This window comes from Tenebrio molitor, chromosome 2 (assembly GCF_963966145.1).
Source record: "Tenebrio molitor chromosome 2, icTenMoli1.1, whole genome shotgun sequence".
Taxonomy (NCBI): Eukaryota; Metazoa; Arthropoda; class Insecta; order Coleoptera; family Tenebrionidae; genus Tenebrio; species Tenebrio molitor.
In genome coordinates, this window is record NC_091047.1 from 23,009,603 (window position 1) to 23,029,632 (window position 20,030).

The 20,030-nt window shown below is 38.3% G+C and overlaps 3 protein-coding genes and 1 long non-coding RNA gene across 5 annotated transcripts; 2 read left to right on the forward strand and 2 right to left on the reverse strand.

Annotated features, from left to right (window-relative positions):
• Window positions 1–9: 9 nt before the first annotated feature.
• LOC138123012 (uncharacterized) lies at window positions 10–5,822 on the forward strand. The gene is made up of 7 exons (XM_069037498.1): window positions 10–169; window positions 227–260; window positions 606–727; window positions 790–4,917; window positions 4,969–5,114; window positions 5,169–5,370; window positions 5,421–5,822. The coding sequence occupies exons 1-7, from the start codon at window positions 147–149 to the stop codon at window positions 5,677–5,679; spliced, it is 4,914 nt and encodes a 1,637-aa protein (XP_068893599.1). The 5' UTR covers window positions 10–146; the 3' UTR covers window positions 5,680–5,822.
• Window positions 5,677–11,344, reverse strand: LOC138123024 (abscission/NoCut checkpoint regulator). Its single transcript, XM_069037523.1, has 5 exons — window positions 11,142–11,344; window positions 10,910–11,085; window positions 10,539–10,767; window positions 10,265–10,489; window positions 5,677–6,540 (listed from the first exon to the last, which is right to left on the reverse strand). The coding sequence occupies exons 1-5, from the start codon at window positions 11,187–11,189 to the stop codon at window positions 6,289–6,291; spliced, it is 930 nt and encodes a 309-aa protein (XP_068893624.1). The 5' UTR covers window positions 11,190–11,344; the 3' UTR covers window positions 5,677–6,288.
• alpha-Man-IIa (alpha-mannosidase 2) lies at window positions 9,023–19,986 on the forward strand. 2 transcript variants are annotated; one of them, XM_069037504.1, is made up of 14 exons: window positions 9,023–9,147; window positions 11,729–11,886; window positions 11,937–12,801; window positions 13,044–13,230; window positions 13,281–13,643; window positions 13,908–14,093; window positions 14,149–14,413; window positions 14,468–14,634; window positions 14,688–14,894; window positions 14,950–15,128; window positions 15,810–15,943; window positions 18,712–18,987; window positions 19,041–19,337; window positions 19,389–19,986. In XM_069037504.1, the coding sequence occupies exons 2-14, from the start codon at window positions 11,755–11,757 to the stop codon at window positions 19,536–19,538; spliced, it is 3,408 nt and encodes a 1,135-aa protein (XP_068893605.1). In that variant the 5' UTR covers window positions 9,023–9,147; window positions 11,729–11,754; the 3' UTR covers window positions 19,539–19,986. The 2 variants fall into 2 exon arrangements, with proteins under 2 accessions (XP_068893605.1, XP_068893604.1); XM_069037503.1 differs by lacking the exon at window positions 9,023–9,147 and adding an exon at window positions 11,376–11,503.
• Window positions 12,836–13,909, reverse strand: LOC138123033 (uncharacterized). Its single transcript, XR_011156685.1, has 2 exons — window positions 13,728–13,909; window positions 12,836–13,664 (listed from the first exon to the last, which is right to left on the reverse strand). It is a non-coding gene; the product is annotated as an uncharacterized lncRNA (long non-coding RNA).
• Window positions 19,987–20,030: the final 44 nt, after the last annotated feature.

Sequence of the window (20,030 nt, forward strand, 5' to 3'; positions counted from 1 at the left end):
GTAACTTTTATTTTTACATGTTGGTACCCACTGCTGCGTCAATTTAAATTTTGCCGTTGACGTTTGAAACTTTAAATTGTTTTGGCATTTTTTTTAACGTGTTCAATTAATCACTGAATAAAAGTGCAATATCATAATTTTCTTAAATGGAGGGAGCAGAAGAATGCGAGTAAGATTAATTTTTCAAAATGTGTTGTGTAAATGACTGGGTGTTTGTTATTTTTAGGAACCCAAACAAAGTGTTTAACCGCAGATCTTCGGTAAGAGATAACCGACGAATTGAATTACGAAATAATGAATTTATGCAGTCTAAAGCTTCTCAATGAACAGATAATAGCGCACTTATAGTTTCAAAGGAAGTTATGGGAAATCAAATTTCATATTTAGTCTGTGCAGTAGTTTGACAGCTTGGGGGTAATTTTTAATTGGTCTGGCGGTGCTACTTTAACTTACTTACAAAAAGTGACTAAACGTTTTTATAGATCTAGTTAAGCTTTAATATAATCTGATATAAAAAGTCATTGAAAAAAGCTGAGTGGTAATGTTTTTTGGTCATTTGTTGAAGAAAATATTGGACATTTGTAGGATAATAGTCTTATTTTCAGATTTTAAAAAGGCCCAAAAACAGGAATTCTTCTGAGGAGACCGACGTAACGGATACATTCACAGACATAACACTATCCAAACCCATCCGTAGAGTTAGTTTTGCAAGCAGTAATTTTATAAAGTGGGTATAAACATATTTTTGACGTTACTGAAACTAAATGATGTGTGTGCATATTTTATAAGGCCTTTTGTTGCTGATCCTGAGAAAAATACAATATGGGACACCACCTACGAAGAAGATGTAAACCATACAGGCTCCACACAGTCGTCCCAAAACAGTTGTTCAAAAATCGGCGCAGTTCATTTGGAATCTGTAACACCAGGAAAAACGTCAGTTGGTACCAACATAACGAACTGGTCAATTGGTGAAATGGAATTAACTGCAGACCTACTAATAGACAAGGAAAACATTCCTCAGTCTTTACAAAAGAGAATCAGCATTGTAGACTTTGCCAAGAAGTTGTCGTCAAATTCGGTGGTTCCCACGTTCGACTTGCCACTGATCACAAATCAGCCGAGTGATCAGAATGACGTGAGAGAGCCCTGTGGTGAAAATTCAACAAGACTGTTTCCACAAACAATGGAATTTACATGTCAAAATCTAGGTCCATTTATAAAGAGTAACAGTAATTTGTGGTATTTAAATCGGGATGATTCTGCACAAGAAATTGAGATGAACCCGGCCGAAATTTCCATTTGTGAGAAGACGGAAAAAAGCCGCTCCGAAAAAGTGAAGAGTTTTTGCCACACGACCACATCATCACTTGACATGGAGTTTACAGGTCTGGCTCCAATTATGCCAAACAAAGAGTTGAAGGAAGACATGGAATTTACTTGTCAAATCCCCCAACGCGAAGTGTCAAAGCTTTGCCATAGCAACGAATTTACTTGTCAAGTCCTGTCTGAAAAGGAAACTGTTTTGTCAAGCGGTAGCGATTTGGAGTTCACTTGTCAAATACCCACAAGTCCGCCGAGGATTTACCCAAAAGAAGCGAATCGCAGCGAAGTAGAAAACCGTGTTGGTACAAATATGGAATTCCTGTCTGGAAAAGAAACTGTTTTGACGAGTGGTAGCGATATGGAGTTCACTTGTCAAGTATCTACAAGTCCGCCGAAGATTTGCCCAACGGAAGCGAATCACAGCGAATTGGTAAACCGCGTTGGTACAGATATGGAAGTCACGTGTCAAACTCCCATGATAAAGACTTCTGGAGTAATGGACGATGAGATGGAATTCACGTGTCAGGTTCCTAAATTTGAAAAAAATTCAAATCTTAACATCACGTTAAGCACTGATGACCACAATGAAGATAGTAATATGGAAATGGAAGTTGACGTCTCACGTCAAGTATCCGTAAATAGTACATTGTCGAAATCTATTAAGACTGTTAGTGTGGAATTTGCTTGTCAAGTACCCACGATTAACTATGTTCGTCAAGATGATATGGAATTCACTTGTCAAATACCTAAAATTGAGGAAAAATCAGAAACGAATGATATTATGTTAGTCGTCGAGGATTATAATGCAAAGGATAATATGGAATTTACGTGTCAAATACCAACACAAAATAAAGATTTAAAGAGTGATGGCGAAGACCTAATGGAGGACCGTGTTAATACGGAGAATCTTTGTCAAATATCTGCCAACAATATGTCAAAGACTGATAAAACTATCGACTCATTGATTTGTCAAGTAGCTGGAATTGACAGCATTCGCCAAACGTCAACACTTACCGATCTGGAATTTACTTGTCAAATACCTAAACCTGAAAAGAATTTAAAATGTGACAGTGTTGGAAACCATTATACAGATTCAGACATGGAATATACTTGTCAAGTAAAACAAAAGAATAGTCGAGATGAAGAAGTAGAAAAATGTGTCAGTAGTGATACCACCTCTCAAACATTGTCAAAGACTGCCAAGAGCGTTGATGACCTGGAATTTACTTGTCAAATATCTAAACCTGAAAATAATGCAAAATGTGACAGTGTGGGGAACCGTTATACAGATTCCGACATGGAATATACGTGTCAAATAAAACAAAGGAATAGTCGAGATGAAGAAGTAGAAAAATGCGTCAGCAGTGATACCACCTGTCACACATTGTCAAAGACTGCCAAAAGCGTTGATGGCCTAGAATTTACTTGTCAAATATCTAAACTTGAAAAGAATTCAAAATGTGACAGTGTTGGGACCCGTTATACAGATTCCGACATGGAATATACGTGTCAAATAAAACAAAAGAATAGTCGAAATGAAGACATAGAAAAATGTGTCAGTAGTGATACCACCTGTCAAACATTGTCAAAGACTGCCAAGAGCGTTGATGACCTAGAATTTACTTGTCAAATACCTACACCTGAAAATAATGCAAAATGTGACAGTGTGGGGAACCGTTATACAGATTCCGACATGGAATATACGTGTCAAATAAAACAAAGGAATAGTCGAGATGAAGTAGAAAAATGTGTCAGTAGTGATACCACCTGTCAAACATTGTCAAAGACTGCCAAAAGCGTTGATGACCTACAATTTACTTGTCAAATACCTAAACTTGAAAAGAATTCAAAATGTGACAGTGTTGGGAACCGTTATACAGATTCCGACATGGAATATACGTGTCAAATAAAACAAAGGAATAGTCGAGATGAAGTAGAAAAATGCGTCAGTAGTGATACCACCTGTCAAACATTGTCAAAGATTGCCAAAAGCGTTGATGACCTAGAATTTACTTGTCAAATACCTAAACTTGAAAAGAATTCAAAATGTGACAGTGTTGGGAACCGTTATGCAGATTCCGACATGGAATATACGTGTGAAATAAAACAAAGGAATAGTCGAGATAAAGAAGTAGAAAAATTTGTCAGTAGTGATACCACCTGTCAAACATTGTCAAAGACTGCCAAGAGCGTTGACCTAGAATTTACTTGTCAAGTTCCCACTGACAGTATTCGTCAAGGTGAACCATCGAGGTCCACTGATATGGAATCAACATGTCAACTCTCAAAAATGGTGAACGATTTGAAGTTTCCAGAAGTTGGTTTGGGTAGTGATGCCGGCCAAGTCAATGACGATTTAGAATTTGGTCACGAAAAACAAGCAAACGTAAAACGTGCGATAGAAAAATCTATTGAAGATATGGAAATAGATCAGAGTTTTTCATTCGACAACGAACCAGATGAAGTGAATTGCAGCGAAGGAAAATCACTGATGAGTGTAGAATTAGATCAAGCTTCAAAGAATACCATCGATGTCGGGCAAAACATCGACAACTGTGTGGAAGAGATGATTTCAAGAAGTGACGATTGTAAGGATACCTTAAAAGCGATTTTTAATGGCGGAGAAACGAGCGGTTGTAAGACTCCAAACTTGAAGACAGAAAGCCTCAAACAGTCAAAACTCCCAGTCAGGACGAGATGTTCGTGGATCAAGACTCCAGAATCGTTCGGCAAAAAACAAAAACTACAACATGGTTCACAGAGCGTATTATTCTCGGAGAACACACTTGTAGTGACTCATGACTCGAGCGCCCAAAAAACCCCGGAACCCTCCTTCCACATCAACTTCAACATCAGTTCGGGCATCGACGACACCCAACACTTGCTCCATTTAACTTACGCCAAAACGAATCCGTCGTGCTTCATCGCCTCGAGACTCGAGGGCAACGACGAAAGTCTGGCGCTAAATCTGGAAGATACGAGGCACGTCAGCCGACCGAATCTGACAAACATCGACAACTGGGACAAAACCATCGACGTCACCAGAAACTCACCCGAGATAGACGTTCCCAGGAGATTGGCTCACATCAACGACACGTACGTGTTGAAGAACAAAAAGAGCGTTCAAAAAATACAGTCGGATGACGACGTTGAAGAGAATTGGACCACCAGAGATGAAGATTGCGATGTTGAAGGGCACGACTCCAGTTTGGGTTTGATGTCCGAAGAAGTGTTGAACGACAACCTTCCAAATACAGAAGAAGGGGGTCGAGGTATTTTGGGCGAGCTGAAGCAGGAGTTGCAAACCCCAACACAGGAGGACCTCTCGACCTGGGCAAAGTCGTTGAAAAAGTGGGACATCAAAATCAGGAGAGTCTCAGAAATATCGGATTTGTTGGAGAGAGTGAACAAGCAGAGGGAACACATCACCGAGTACCTAGAAAACTTCAAATTCAGGCCGATGCGATTACCAAAGCAGTTCGTGATAAAGGAAAAAACAAGGAAGAGTATTGACTCTTTGAGGGAAAGTAGCGACTCCGGCACTTTCTGCGTCGTCTCGACCGAAGAGAAGATCAGGAAGCACGAAGAAATGTAATTTTTATTTGATTGTCCGCGATAAAATAAATCATTGTGCTGTTGCAGCTGCCAGAAGTGTTGGACGCTCGAAAAGATCGACGACGACAACTTCTTCCACTTTTCCACATTATTTGGGACTCTTCTATTCGCCGTGCAGTTGGATTCGGAGTCCGAGGAAGTGGTCGGTGTCGAAAAAAGCAACAAATTAGCAAGTCAGATCGACCCGAGATTCATCACAACGTTCACTAATAGCGGGAATTTTGTAGGAAACTCGAAGCCTCTCGCGCACTATGTGATGAAGTACATGATGGACAAGCTGAGCGACGGTCAAATAAGATCGGCCATAGGACAACACTACGACGTTCTGTCGCTCCTCGATTACGTTCAGATGATAATGTTGCGCGCTTACCATTTCCAGAAGAAATTCATGTTGTATCGCTACTTCCTATCCATGGATGAAAACTTTGTGTAAGATTGTTTTGGTCACGTTTGACGGCGTGTTTACGAGTACGTTGCAGGGCGAAGTTCAAAATGATCAGGGTGCGGTCAGGATTGTCCGTTGAAGTATTGGTGAACGTCAGCGATGTGGAGAATCTGAATTGCCAAGAAGACATCAAAGTGGTCAGCCTCTTGGGGACCGTAAACGAGAGGGAAATTAAAAATTGTGCAACAAAGTGTCCCAAGGGACTTGACTTTTTTGCAAGTTTTGTCGAGTGCCTTCAGGAATATTTGGGACTGGCGAAGCTGAAGAGAGAGGAAAAGGTTAAAAAAAAGTAATTTGTAGCGCGTTTATTTGTTAGTACATTTCTTCCGTTGAGTTAAGTTCAAAGAAAAAAATGTATTGTTCAATTTCTAGTTTCTAAATTACATAACAAATTTATATAACTATACATTTATAAATAAATTCCTTTGTTGTACAATATGATTTTTACATTCACCGCTAAAATTCTTATTCTATCATCGATGTTAGTACTCGGTAGATTTGACTGCAGGTGGCGTCGCCGTCGGCAAAGCGCGGAACAGTGATCACCTCGTAATTGGCCAATTTTCTTAAAATAGTTTATTTTATCGTCGACGCGTCCCCGACGGCGGCGCACTCCTTTTAAAGCTACTTAATAATTAATATTCCTGATAATCAACACATCAATAAAAATCCAACATATCGCGTTATCGTAAAGAAAGAAGCAAACACGTTTTGGCGTCGTTTAAAATGAGAAAAACTCAACAAACCGTCACGACTCTCCGGCACGCGGAGGCCATTCGTTCAGTGTCCTGTGTTAAGAATGAGCCGGGAATGTTATTCAAGCAAAATATTGAATCCGTTGTAAAAATATGTAATAATAGAAATATGTAACTAGCTAGGTGTGCTTTTTGGCTAGGAAAAATTCATTTAGGCTTGTACGGCACGACTTTGTGGTCGGTGTCGCCCCAATTTTTGTGGACTTCTACGTTACATTCGCCGCAGTATAAGTCGCCCCCGCAGTCGAAACATCGGAATTTCGCGTCGTTATTGCAGAGAACGCACCAAGGTAGTTCCGGCGAAGATCGTTCGTTTTCCTCTTCGTTCGAAGAACTTGGCGTGAGTTTTTTGAAGGTCTGCTTCGGGCAGCGCTCCTCGATGGCCACCTCGTCCATTATCTGCAACCATGGCAAATGATAAAATGCTTCGGCTGATGCAAAAAACAAAAACACTAATAAATTTCTGAAGCTAGACTTGGACGATCTTAGCACATAGGTGGAGGCTTTTGAAGCTTCTGAAAATCAATGATTGATGAAGAGTGGTTTTGCCGAGGTTCTGACAAACTTCTTTGTGGTTGTGTTGTGTTCTTTATTTGTGGTTCTTTGTGGTAAAGTCAGTCACCATTTTCTTCGTTTCCATTTCGATAATGGGATTCTGCCATAAATGATTATTTTGTATTCTCTAGTTAAAATCATTTTTGAATAGAATCACAGAAATCTCAAAATTGACAAGTGACAGTTTATTAAGTTGCGTTGCACGTTTTCAGAAATTTTGTTTTCCACAGCCTCTTTTTTTTTGTTGATCGTAGTGATCATACGTAGTGTACAGTGCGAGCAATAAATTTTGGTCGTCAAGGTCATTCTTTGACGCAATCGAAAATGCTCCATTGTAAAACAGTCGTAAATATCATTAATTGTCATTTTTTTCCTCATTTTTTTGACACTTGTTGACATGGGAATAATCAGGCAGGGAAATTTTTTAAATTTGTGACAATCTAACCAAATTTTGAAATTACATTGACGACCAAAATTTATTGGTCGCGACAGTACACTATGTATACAGAGATAAAGAACAATCAATACCAGGATCAGATAACTTGTTACTTCACAAGTAACCTATTTATGCTCGCACAATCAGAAGCTTTGATCATAACAGCTTCTTTATCAACCTCAAGATTAAAAATAAACAGATTAGTTGTTGTGAAGCGTCCTTTCAGAAAATCACATTGTTTATCAACTCTTATTTGCTTCACACGATAAGAAAGCAACTTAAAAACACTATGCGTAGGTCTATGTGTTTCAAATTTTCTACTGTTCACGATAACTTCTGCAAAAAAATACCCATTGAAATGTGTTTATGGAAAATATTTGTTTTACCAAGGATTCGAGGCTTATCGAATTTGGTGGAAGTTGGATTAGCTGTTTTGCAAATACCTATGCGCAATTTTGCACTTGTCGGGTGTCCAAATAAAAATCTGGTCTGAAGTGTGGTGTTAAATTTCCCCTGCGCTGAAGCCATGAACTTCTTTATTTTAAGAAGTTCGTGGCTGCAGTTTATGAAACCTTCTGTCACCACATGCCGTCACTGTTGCCACGTTTAACTTCCTATTTGCGATCGAATGTTTTTTTTTCGTTCCTTTTGTATTGAATGTTTTTATTTATTTGTCTTTCAAAACTAACTGACCTAATATTACATAATGGTTTATTCAACTCGACAAAAGGTATTTACGACAGTAAGTTGTTTTCTCACCGATGAGTGAGCGTTACTGTGGTTTACCACTTAGTTAGCACAAATTAAATACGGGGTCATTATAAATTATTGTCCCATCGCAGTTGGCGTTGAAAACCCACACAAATTTTGGATGTGCCGCGAGCCTCGCAGCGTTAGACAAACTTTAGTAGACACATTTCCACTACCGCCAGTATCGCCACCTCTCGGCGATACTAATCTCACTCTTGTTATGAGGCTTACGGCACATTCAACTACGCCACCAACGCCTACTGGGATAGGACAATCATATTTATAATGACCCTGTATAACATTATTACGCTGGACATGCATTCCTAACATTTTGTTAAATACTCTTGACAAGATTCACATTTAGTATGTACCAACAATCGTATAAGTACTTTCTGGTAAATTCTACTAAAACTTTTCCTATTAAAAATTATTTTTGAACGTCATGTATCCGCACTAATAATTTATTATGGACCTTTCCTTCATGGATAGATTTAGAATATAGAATTTTCAATCGAGAGCATACATTTCGCGCCCATTCTTTCAAGAGTACAGCACGATTACAATCAGGACTCGAACTGTTGGAAGATTTTAAATTAAATAATTTGTTAAGGAAATCTCAATTCATTTAAATCTGCGATATTAAAAAAAAATTACAGGATTCCATCTAACGGAAGTGATGTTGGAGGAATTAATGATACTTTTTTTAAAAATATCGATTCCGACTAGTATTATAAATATTTTTCTAAATTTAAAAAATCAATGATGATTTTCAGTTTTACAAAACATCTATTACGACTCCATGGAGAGATATTTTTATCTTAAATTCAATTGTTGAGATTGAAACTGAAGATATTTTATTTATTTATTCGAATTCCTCGACATTAATGATTTACACAGCCCAATCAAAAAAAGCATCTGTATAATTCTCGACGTTCTACTTAGGTTTTAAACTTTTAATGTACCCAAGAGACATTCTGAAATAACTGAAATAAGATCTGACTCGGGCTTTAAATACTTTCGTTATTGCAGCTGGTGAACTTAGGAAGAATAAAAACATGGAACCATGAATTGTTGCACGAAGCATCAAAATTATCTAATTAATTGGCTAAAACTGATAGTAAAAAACCTACATATGTCGGGAATTATTTATCAGTGTGGAAAAAGTGTCGCAACGTCAAACAATCGTTATTAAATAATACTTTCGTTTGAACAAATTTATGAACATCACTTTAACCGGATCATAAACATACATCACTGACAAAAAGGTAAACATTTTAAAAACTGAAATTACCATTTTAATTGCGCTAGACCAATTAAAACAGTCATTCCAAGTTATCATCCATATGTTGAAAAACGTGTTCGGAGATTATTGGTTTATCTAATGAAATTACGAATTATAACATACTTTAGCAGGGGAGAGTGGGTACGGTTGGATCGCAATAAAGTAGTCCACGGTGTCGAGCAAGCATTTGACAGGTGGTGCGGGTTCGATTCCGACCCAGAGCGAAATTAAAAAAAAAGGCTATATTCTGTCTCGTGATTCAGAAGTCACGTTAAGCCATTGGTCCCGGTCTATTGAGTTGGTCATCATGCCCCTCATAGATTTGTAAACCAGTCCTAGACTGTGTAACAAATTTTTATTTTGAGAACCGCTTTTAATTTCTGGTTTATACGAATCTAACCAGTACGAATATTTAAGCTTTTTAAATTGACACCTGTCAATTCCATTTTGAATTTGATGCGAATAAATATAACATAAGTTTATGGAAGTTCTCAATGATTTATAAAAATGTGTAACTACATAAATAGGACGTGCTAAAAATTAAAATGAAACTCATTTTTGGGGGAACCTGAACGTCACAATACTCATTTGTTTAATAACATGTTAAAAAAATTGTCAAGGCCGATTATGGATCAAAGTTCGCACGTCTTTCCTTAAATGTATTTTTGTTGCCTGATGTGGAAGAATTTCTGGAACATTTTCCCGCCGAAGCAGTCGACCATTCTTATGATGACGTTTACTAACTTGCAAGGAAACCTGCTGCATCATTGTTGTTCATCGAGAATTTTCAATTTTTTTTTATCGCACCGTACATTGCATTACGCTTTTGCTGTGATAATCTGATCCAGATAATGATGACAATGATTTAGAAATCACTGTGTACAAAGTATTTTTTGCCTATCAATTCCAAAATGATTTAAGCACTCGGAATCATTAAAGTTACTGAAGAAAATTAAAAATCTGTTTACGTTGTGACGCCATATTTTTTTCAAACACGGTCCACTCTCCCCTACTGACGAATCATGTATCAGTTCAAAGGTGATGATCAGTGCACCAAACCGTTCACGTGACTTAATTAAACACGTTCGATTATTAATTACCTTCTTGGTAATTTTGTCCATTTCCTCCTCGGAGCTACTCGAATCGTGTAAGTTGCTAATATATGGTCCCTCATTTGGTCTCACACCCTGTTCTCGTAAAGTGGCCAATCTCGCCTCAATCTCGTCTTGAGGATTATGAGCTAATTCGATATCTCTCTCGCTAACAAACTGTTCCAACAACGAATCAGCTTTCTGTTGATCTGTCCTTGTGTCAATAGTAAACAACTAAAATAATCAAATTAACTTTGTTTCACAAATATGTTCTTGTCTGTACTGGTTTGCTTGGTCCTTCCACGTAGTCGTTTTCGCCCTTCAGACTGGCCAACCGGCGCCGCAGTTCGCCCTCCGTCGGCGGTGGCCCCTTCTCCTCTTTAAGTTTCTCTAGGCGGTCTAAGATTTTTTGGTCGGCCGGAGACAGGCCGCTCCTTAACGCTTGGATTTTCGAGTCCTGCTTGTACATTGTGATTGGCGGCGCTAGAGGGTTCTCCAAGTTTTCTAGTCTTCTACAAAAATTATTAAATTGAATTGCTACGATCACTGGGGTACCTGAGGTCGTGGTGGGTCATGAAAGGGGGCACGGGATGTTTTAGGGGAGGGCTGGAAAGGGGCGCGTTAATAATTCAATGCGCAGAGACGTATTATTACTTTATGAATACATCCGGAGGTGGAATATTTGCTGGCTGAGTCGTACTCGTTCCTGAAGCTAACTTTGAATAACACAGTTTGCACACGTTATGTTCGCTAGGGCCCTTGTTGGGTATTTTACATTTTTGCTTTAGACACTTATTGCAAAAGGAAAGCCCACAATTTGAACAACCCATCTGAAGCAAGTATACAAATGTTATTTTGCGGCAGCTCGTTTCACGGCGGTACTTACTTCTTTGTGGAAAAAATTAAACTTGGTATTGCAATGGTTACAAGACATAATAGAACTGCGCGAAAATATTTAACAATTGATATATTTATAACTTATAACCAATTAACTCGAGTTGACACTGACAGTAGAATTGATTATTTTTTCTTTTAAGTTGCAATATTGTTTTTGTACTGCCAGAACGAAAAATATTCCCTAAATTTCCGGCATTTTTATTGGAAGCTCACTGCCATTTTATCCACCGTAAGTTGGCAACACCGTTAGAATCAGTTGTTGATATGACAAATGTCACTTTGACAACTGTACCTGTCAAATTATGTGTGCACTGTGTTTGTGGAACTATTGCAATATTTCAAACTAAATGTGTAAGTAGTAAACAGTTTTTTATTGCAAATATAGATAACGATCGAAAATGAATTGATAATTCTCATTTTTACATCGATTCGAGTAGTTGAGCGATGTTTTTAGTTGACTTATAATCAATTTTAAAAAAATAAGAAGAAAATGTTTCTGCAAAAGCGGCGAAATTATAAAATTATTCTTCACTTAATAATGCGTGCGCCCTCGTTTGATAAATGGACTTATTACAGGATTTTTCGTCCCTGCTCAAACGCTAATGATGCGGTTGAAAAAGGCTGTAGCCCTCATAGGCTTAGCACTCGTAGTACTTATTATGTTCGTAATATACTCAGCTAAAGACCTGTCAGAATTTCCAGGAAAAAAACAACCAGTTATAGATTATGAAAGGGTAGGTGTTGTCATCATTTTCCAAAACTGTTATTTACAAAAGAGTTTTAGTTAAAATGGGACAACATAGAAAATCGCATAAAACAACTTGAAGATGATTTAAGCCAACACGGAAGTGAGGTCCAGAACATAAAAAATGCCATGAAGAATATTTTACCTGCAAACACAAGCACAAACTCAATTAAAAATACTCCACTGAATACGAAAGACAAATTAAAACCGGTCATTACAGAAATGCTGTACGAGTCGAGCTGTCCATTTCAGCTAAGTTTTGTACCGAAAACTGATATTCAAACGTTAGAGATTTATAAGAGATTAAAATTCGACAATCCAGATGGAGGCGTCTGGAAGCAAGGCTGGAAAATCGAAGTAGACGAGAAAGACTGGAACAGGCAAAACAAATTGAAAGTGTTCGTCGTGCCCCACTCCCACAACGACCCAGGCTGGATAAAGACCGTGGAAGAATATTACTTGACTCAAACGAAGCACATTCTCAGCAACATGTTGGTGAAACTGCCCGAAGACCCGCGAAGAAAATTCATCTGGGCCGAAATCTCGTATTTTTCCATGTGGTGGGAGGATTTGGGAGAGGACGAACGAGAAGTTGTCAAGAGATTAATTCGCAGCAACCAGTTGGAGATTGTCACGGGCGGTTGGGTGATGAACGACGAGGCTAATTCTCATTGGATATCCGTGATCCAACAGTTGACAGAGGGGCACCAGTGGTTGCAGCAGAATCTGAATTACACGCCGCAAAGCAGCTGGTCCATCGATCCGTTCGGTATGTCGCTCACCCAACCGCTACTACTGAAGGAGATGGGTTTTAGGAATCTGTTGATGCAGAGGGTGCATTACTCGATGAAAAAGGAGCTGGCCAGCAAGCAACAGCTCGAGTTCCGGTGGAGGCAATTGTGGGGTTAGTTGACGTGAAAAAAATAAAAGTCCAAGGATAATGCAAATTGTCTTTAATCAAGTGATATTTCTGATACATGTAAAGTAACTGATAACATTTTAACACGCAAGAACGAACGTCAAGGTCTTGATAAAATTTCACCAAACAAAAATTACATGTACGTCAAATATTTCGCTCGATTATTTCTCATTTTCGTTGGACCGAATTTGTGTCAACTCTCTAAAAATGAAAATTGAAAATTGTAGATGGCTCCGGCAAAACCGACTTATTCACTCAGCTGATGCCTTTCTACGGCTACGACATACCTCACACTTGCGGTCCCGATCCCAAGATCTGTTGTCAGTTTGACTTCAAAAGACTTCCAGGACACGGCCTTCACTGTCCTTGGAAAGTAGCACCGCAGGAAATCACTGACAAAAACGTGGCCAGAAAGTAGCATTGAACAACATAATTGAACGCTGTACTAATTTGTGACGTTTCAGAGCTGAGCTTTTGTTAGATCAGTACAGAAAAAAATCAAAATTGTTTAAAACCAACGTGGTTTTGGCACCGCTTGGTGATGATTTCAGATATGATCACTCGACTGAATGGGACGTGCAATACAATAACTACCAGAGATTATTCGATCATATGAATTCTAATCTTAATTTGAACGTACAGGCGCAATTCGGCACGCTTACTGATTATTTTGACGCTCTTCACAAAGAGAAGAAAGACGCCGATTTTCCGACGTTGTCGGGGGATTTCTTCACCTATGCCGACCGCGACGACCACTACTGGAGCGGGTACTACACTTCAAGGCCATTTTACAAGCGCATGGACCGAATTCTTCTGTCTTACATCAGGTACCAGAGCAGCCAAATTAACTGTAACGTATTTAATTCATTAAACAATATTTTTATTGATCATTTTTCACTTTGCAATCTTACTACTTAACCTTACAAGTCTGAAACAAGATTGACGTTGACAGATCTGATATTAACGTTTGTTTTTCATGACTAACTAGACTCCCAAATTTTTACCAACGAGTACCAGTTGTGCCAACTCAATTAGTTTCAAACGAATTAAATTGAGCAAGAATTTGTTGACACTAGTCTTGTATATTTCAGGGCCGCTGAAACAATACTCACTTTAGCCTACCTAAGCGGCAAACCTGGCTCATCGTGGATTTCCGACAGAGAAGTCGGCTTAGAAAGACAGTTATCGGATGCGCGAAAGTCGCTGTCACTGTTCCAGCACCACGACGGGATCACTGGCACAGCTAAAGATCACGTCGTTATAGACTACGGGAAAAAGTATGCATTAATTATCTTCATCAACATTTTTAATTAGTTGTATATTTGTTGCTAGAATGTTGACAGCACTGACAGCTTGTCAACACGTGATACAACACTCTGCCCACATATTGTTGTCCGGAAAAGACGCCGAGACCCCCGATCGCAACGCCCTCTTTTACAACGTGGACGACGTGAGACATTCGCACGATGCTCTTCCCGAACGACACCAAATCACTATCGGTCCAGAACTGCGGACGAAAAGAATTGCGATTTTTAACTCGTTGACATTTGACAGAGTGGAAGTGGTGACGCTCCACGTTTCGACACCTTACATCGAGGTTAGAGTAGACTCAAGACTTAGAAGCAACACCTTCGAACTCTCATCTTTGTAGGTTTTGGACATGAAGCGGCGAAGAATCAAGTGTCAGGTGTCTCCAATATTCGAATACGGTTCCTCAATGTCTCAAACTAGGTACCAACTGTCATTTGTCGTGCACATACCAGCTCTCGGATTGGTCAGTTACACGATCAACGCATTGTGGGAATACGAATCGCCAAAGTAAGCTGTTTGTCGAAGAGGTTTGTTGTTATTTCAGTCGCGGCTGTTTGTAGAGAGACCGTCGAGAGCTCGATAAAGATCTTCAACCAATATGGAGACGTTCAACCGCCTGTTGGTTTCACGAATATCGAAGTTTCGCCGAGTTCCCGCGAATTCACTTTACAGAATAACAGGATCAGTGCGTCTTTTAACAGTCTAGGGTTGTTAAAAGCATTGAAGATAGGATCAAACACGATTCCGGTCCATTTGGATTTCGCCAAGTAACGTAGACGGTTGTTTTTTTAGCAGCGGAAGACGGAAAATCTCTGTTTTCAGGTATGGGGTTAGACAAGCAGTAGAAAGGAGTGGCGCTTATTTGTTCTTGCCGGATGGGGATGCGGTTCCAATACAAATTGAAAACACGATTGTGAACGTGATCGAGGGGCCCATCGTGTCGTCAGTGACGGTACAGTTGCCTTACGTCCGCCATATTGTGACCTTGTACAGTTCTCCAGGTAAAATATGGAACTCCAAGTATCGATTAATCTCATATTCAGTCATTTTGAACAATTTTCGATTTATCATTTATGAAGCACAAACAAAAAGGGCATAGCAAATTGTTGCGTAAACGCAACTTTGGGATTTGTGATCTTAAATAACACACAAATACTGCAGATGCAGTTGACATTTTTCATGGTGCTACTTTGCCATTGTCTGCGCCTCCGTCTTGCCTTATTCACTTCCTGCGTAACAACATGACCCGCGTTATCATATCGCAGTTCCTTTGGCAATGCATTTTTCGAAGGCTGTAAGTTGATTTTGGAGTTTCTTTATTGGTGTCTGCATTTTCGGAAACGTCTTCATGTGCAGAATGAGTGCCAAACTCTGTTTTTATTAGAATATGAGCTACATATTACCTAAATCCTAATTGAGACATTTTTTCGTTAGCAATTTTATAAAGTTAGTTTTCTCTATATAGCTTTGTTTTATCTGAAAGACTAGAAATGACAAATAGAAATGTTACTGTTGTGTAAAACTTCAATTCGCAAGCTTCATTCAAAGTTAGTGATAATTAAGTTACAAAATCTCAAACAAACAAAGCTAATAAAAGCTTTTAAAAAAATTTAATTAAATATGAGATTAAATTCCAATTTTCTGCTGACACGAAATTTTGTTATTTTTTCTGTACCATCCAGGAGCAGACAGTCTAGGTATCGAAATTGAAAATATTGTGGACATCGCCAAGACTTCCAATTTTGAACTGGTGATGAGGCTTTCAACAAACATCAAGAATTCGGATGAATTCTTCACGGATTTAAACGGCTTTCAGGTTTGTTATACCTATTTTTACTCTATTGGATGATTTTTAAACATTTGCATCTTCTTTTTGTGGCAATTTGTCAACGTACGCGATAGTTATTTCAAATTGTTAATAAATAAGATAATAAAGTAGAAAGTAAAAGCACATTAGTTTAACAATGAAACTTTAAATTTTACAATAATTTAATTACTTTTTCCGTTGACCGCTTGTTAATTTCAATATTAATGAATTATTTTGTCTAAAATATAGTGTATTAATGGACCTCATTAATACACTATTTTTCATTAATCAACGATTCTTGCGATTTTGACGTTTTGATGTATAAACAACCTCGAACATGCATTGTTTGCACTTACCAACACTGCAGGAGGTAGTGCAGCAGGATTTTCTACATTTTATAGCTTCATAACTGCACAATTACGAATTCACTTTTTCAAAAGCCAACCTTTTTGGTTATAATTCGCATGTCATATTTTTCAAAGGTAACTAGGTTTTCTTAGCAAACGTGATTTTTACGTGAAATTGAATGTAAATGGAGTTGATGTCTTCTGACATTTTTTGTGGAAAAGTGAATAGAAAGTGATGAAAAATTTAAAAATGGCCTACTCTGAGGACAAAAAAAGGATGAAAGTATTTTATAAGGTCTCATCTTTATCGAAAAAGATGAAATTGGTTTTGATTTGGCTTTAATTTGAAATTTTGTCACAAAAAAAAAGTCTGCGGTCAACGAAAAAATTTTGTAATCAACTCATTTGTTAATGGGCGATTAATAATCTCAACTATTAAAGGCACTCACTCGCTATACTCGTTCGTGCTTTAAACAGTTTCGATTATTAATCGCCTTCATTAACAAACTAGTTTATTAAATAACTATTAAGTGCCTTATCTTAAAATTTCTCCGTTTGTTGATTTTTTTTTGTAATCACTATTTGCTCCGCGCGTTATTCGATAATTTCTTCATGTTCGAGATCTTGAATCCCAAACCACCATTTGAGCACTGGCGGATACTGTATTCCCATCTATCTTAATAATAATCAAGTCTTTACTTTTGAAAATTCTACTTGGACAAATATACAGGGTGTCCCAGAACTCGCGGATCAAATTTACAGTGCGTTTTCCTTGGTGATAACTGAAAGCAATAGCGTTTAAAAAAAAGGACAGGGTATAATCGATTTTTTGTAATGAATAATTCAAGTTGACCAATCAGAAGGACGCTGTTAATTTGAATTTCACGTAAATTTAACCAAAGGTTTGAATTGCCTAGCAACATAATTCTAGTAAGAATGGTATGAAATTTCAAGTAAATGTTTGGGCAACTGTGAAGATTTTGACAACGTCAAGTTATAATTTGATTCGAAATTGTCAAACTTCGTATTGAAATCATATATACAGCTGCAGAGTATCCCGAAATGCTCATAATTTATGGAGAGTGCCGGCGCAATGCACGTGAGGATGCAAGGAAATATGCAATACGTATTCCACGACGTTTGCCATTTCCAAATCATAACGTATTTCAATGGTTGGTGTACCGTGCTCGAGACACTGGGTCCTTGGTGCCTACCTGACAAGAAATTGGTGGTCCCCCGCGAGATGTTAGAACGCCAGAGACTGAAGATGCTGTTCTTCAGTCCTTTGATGACGACGGTAGAAGAAGTATATTTGAAAAACTATATTTACCGCAAACCTATCAATATTTTAGAAGAACTAAATGACCAAATTCACGAAACACTGGCTACTGTTATTCCTAATGTGCTTAGACTGGCAAGGGAAAATTTAATAAAACGAGCTCGCCTATTCCTTCAGATGAAAGGTGGTCAATTTGAACACATGTTATAAATTATTCTTTTTATTTTGCATCTTTCTTATTTCATTTGTTGCATTCTACATCGTTTAGTTATAAAATTTGATCTTAAATTTTTACTAATAATGATGCTAAAGTACATAGGTTAGTTCAATCCAGTTTTGTCTTCTTTCTTTCTTTCAGAACTGCCACTATGCTTGATTTGTTGCTCAAAACCTACGTGTAACTCCAGCTTTTTTAGCAATGTCAAGAATGTTCCTAAAAGTCTTTTCTTTCATTTCGCCGACGACTCGTCCCGCTCGTGTAGCTGCGCTAATACGTTGCAGATGCAGAGTGTATGCACAGGAGTCAGGATAAATTTCTTGTGATTCCGATTCACTTCACAGGCCCTGCATATTTCACTTTTTACTAAGATTTTTAAGGTAGTAATATGTATTACTCACTTGACGCTACGTCGCCATTTTACCTTCCATCAACATAGGTTCAATTCATCATATCCCTCCCGTCAATTTCCCATACCCCTCAAGGTTACAATTGCTCTGGAAATTTTCGCTCATAACAAACCATATTTCATTCATTGTCGGAAGAAGAAACTTCTTGCGTTCCCTGATTTAGATTCTATACAATTATTCACCTGCCTTTGGCGCAATTATCCCATTTTTGGTTATTTCAAAAGTAGCTGTCACTTTTGACGTCTGTTTCGACAAGTTGACCAGATAAATATTGAAAATAATTTTATTATTCATCGAATTATACGTTGCTTGGCAATTGAGGGAAGGTACTCAATTTTCTCATAAAGGGAAAATTAGATCGAGCTCTATTGGTCAATTTGATTAATTCATAACTAAAAAGCTGTTGCACCCTGAATATTTTTCTAAACGTTTTTTACCTTCATTACCATCAAGGAATATACAGTTTCAATTTGATCCGCGAGTTCTGGGACACCTGTATTAAGCAATTTTGCGTCTCTTTTTAGGTACTTAGAAGAAAACGTTTCCGCAAGCTACCTCTTCAAGCCAACTACTATCCCATACCGACGATGGCATACATCGAGGATGAAACTACCAGACTTACCGTCTTGACGGGCAGCCCCCTCGGTGCGAGTTCGTTGAGGGAAGGACATATAGAAGTAATGCTGGACCGGAGACTCAACCAAGACGACAATCTCGGTTTAGGACAAGCGGTTTTGGACAACCACCCGACCAAGCACGTTTTTAGGATAATCCTAGAACAGAAAACACACTCGTGTCGAGTAATTCAACGCTTGTCTGAAAAAATTCAGGGACTCAACGTGTTTGTTTGTAGGCCACAGCCGAGGATCACCCTTCAGGTTTTCCCACTTTAGCCGCCCACGTGGCATCGCAAACTCTACTCAACCCTCTGATACGCCTCCTACGAACCGAAGACGAAGACACGGTCTCCCAACACAGCTATCTCAGCGTCGAGTCTGAATTCGGTGTCGATTTTATGCTACCGACTCTAAGAACTGGAGTCACGCTGAAGGGGCGAGATCACGTAGGGTTCGTTCTGCACAGACAGTTCGTGGATGTGTGTTTCTCGGATCGCGTTTTGTTGAAACAGTTTCCTTTAAGTCAAGGAACGGTAAGGCTGTTCAACATCTAAAATGATAAAGCAAAACCGGACAAATTTCAGGTGAATGTGAGTTCTTTGTTGACGACGGAGGTTGCGAGTAAGATGTACAAGACGTCTTTGTCATTTTTGTTGATGAAGAATGAGGTTCACATTAAAGGTGACTTAATCATGTGCCCGATGGAAGTTGAAGCGTTTATTCTGCAAAGGTGAAAGTTTAGCACAATGTAAATTCCATATTAAAAGAATAGTACTGTACGAGTTGAGGCCTTTTTAATTATTTCATTTGTCTGTGTTATTTAGCGTTAGTGACTCTTTTAACGATGATATTGTTAGATCATTTAATGGTAGTGTGACCATTTCAATTCTGAATATAAGAAGGGCGTTAATAAACATTATCGTGTATTAACGACTGGTATTTCAAGATGTTGGCTTCAAAACAATCTGGAATGTAGTGGCTATCTCAGTCTTACACTATTGACATGTACTCTGTTCTGCTGCCCTTCTTTTATTTGGAATGTTTAGTATAAGGAAACGTGCCGCAGCTTGCTCATAATTATGTTTTGAAGCCAACATCTATAGTTGGACGCTTTCATTTTTTCATCGTCACTGTATGAACACCTATTTTTAATTAAGCAATAAAACACGAGGAATCTTTTAAGAGTTTTTTTTAATTTAACCGAAGCAAATTGAAAAAATCAAGTT

Coding starts and splice junctions, on each gene's coding strand:
- LOC138123024 (XM_069037523.1), bottom strand. CDS start 11,189: ATGTCTTGTAACCATTGCAATACCAAGTTTAATTTTTTCCACAAAGAA. Junction 11,086..11,141: donor TTAATTTTTTCCACAAAGAA/GTAAGTACCGCC, acceptor TACTTGCTTCAG/ATGGGTTGTTCAAATTGTGG. Junction 10,768..10,909: donor CCTCCGGATGTATTCATAAA/GTAATAATACGT, acceptor TAATTTTTGTAG/AAGACTAGAAAACTTGGAGA.
- LOC138123012 (XM_069037498.1), top strand. CDS start 147: ATGGAGGGAGCAGAAGAATGCGA. Junction 170..226: donor GAGGGAGCAGAAGAATGCGA/GTAAGATTAATT, acceptor TGTTATTTTTAG/GAACCCAAACAAAGTGTTTA. Junction 5,371..5,420: donor TCCATGGATGAAAACTTTGT/GTAAGATTGTTT, acceptor AGTACGTTGCAG/GGCGAAGTTCAAAATGATCA.
- alpha-Man-IIa (XM_069037504.1), top strand. CDS start 11,755: ATGATGCGGTTGAAAAAGGCTGTAGCCCTCATAGGCTTAGCACTCGTA. Junction 14,635..14,687: donor TGGGAATACGAATCGCCAAA/GTAAGCTGTTTG, acceptor GGCTGTTTGTAG/AGAGACCGTCGAGAGCTCGA. Junction 14,895..14,949: donor GTCCATTTGGATTTCGCCAA/GTAACGTAGACG, acceptor CTCTGTTTTCAG/GTATGGGGTTAGACAAGCAG.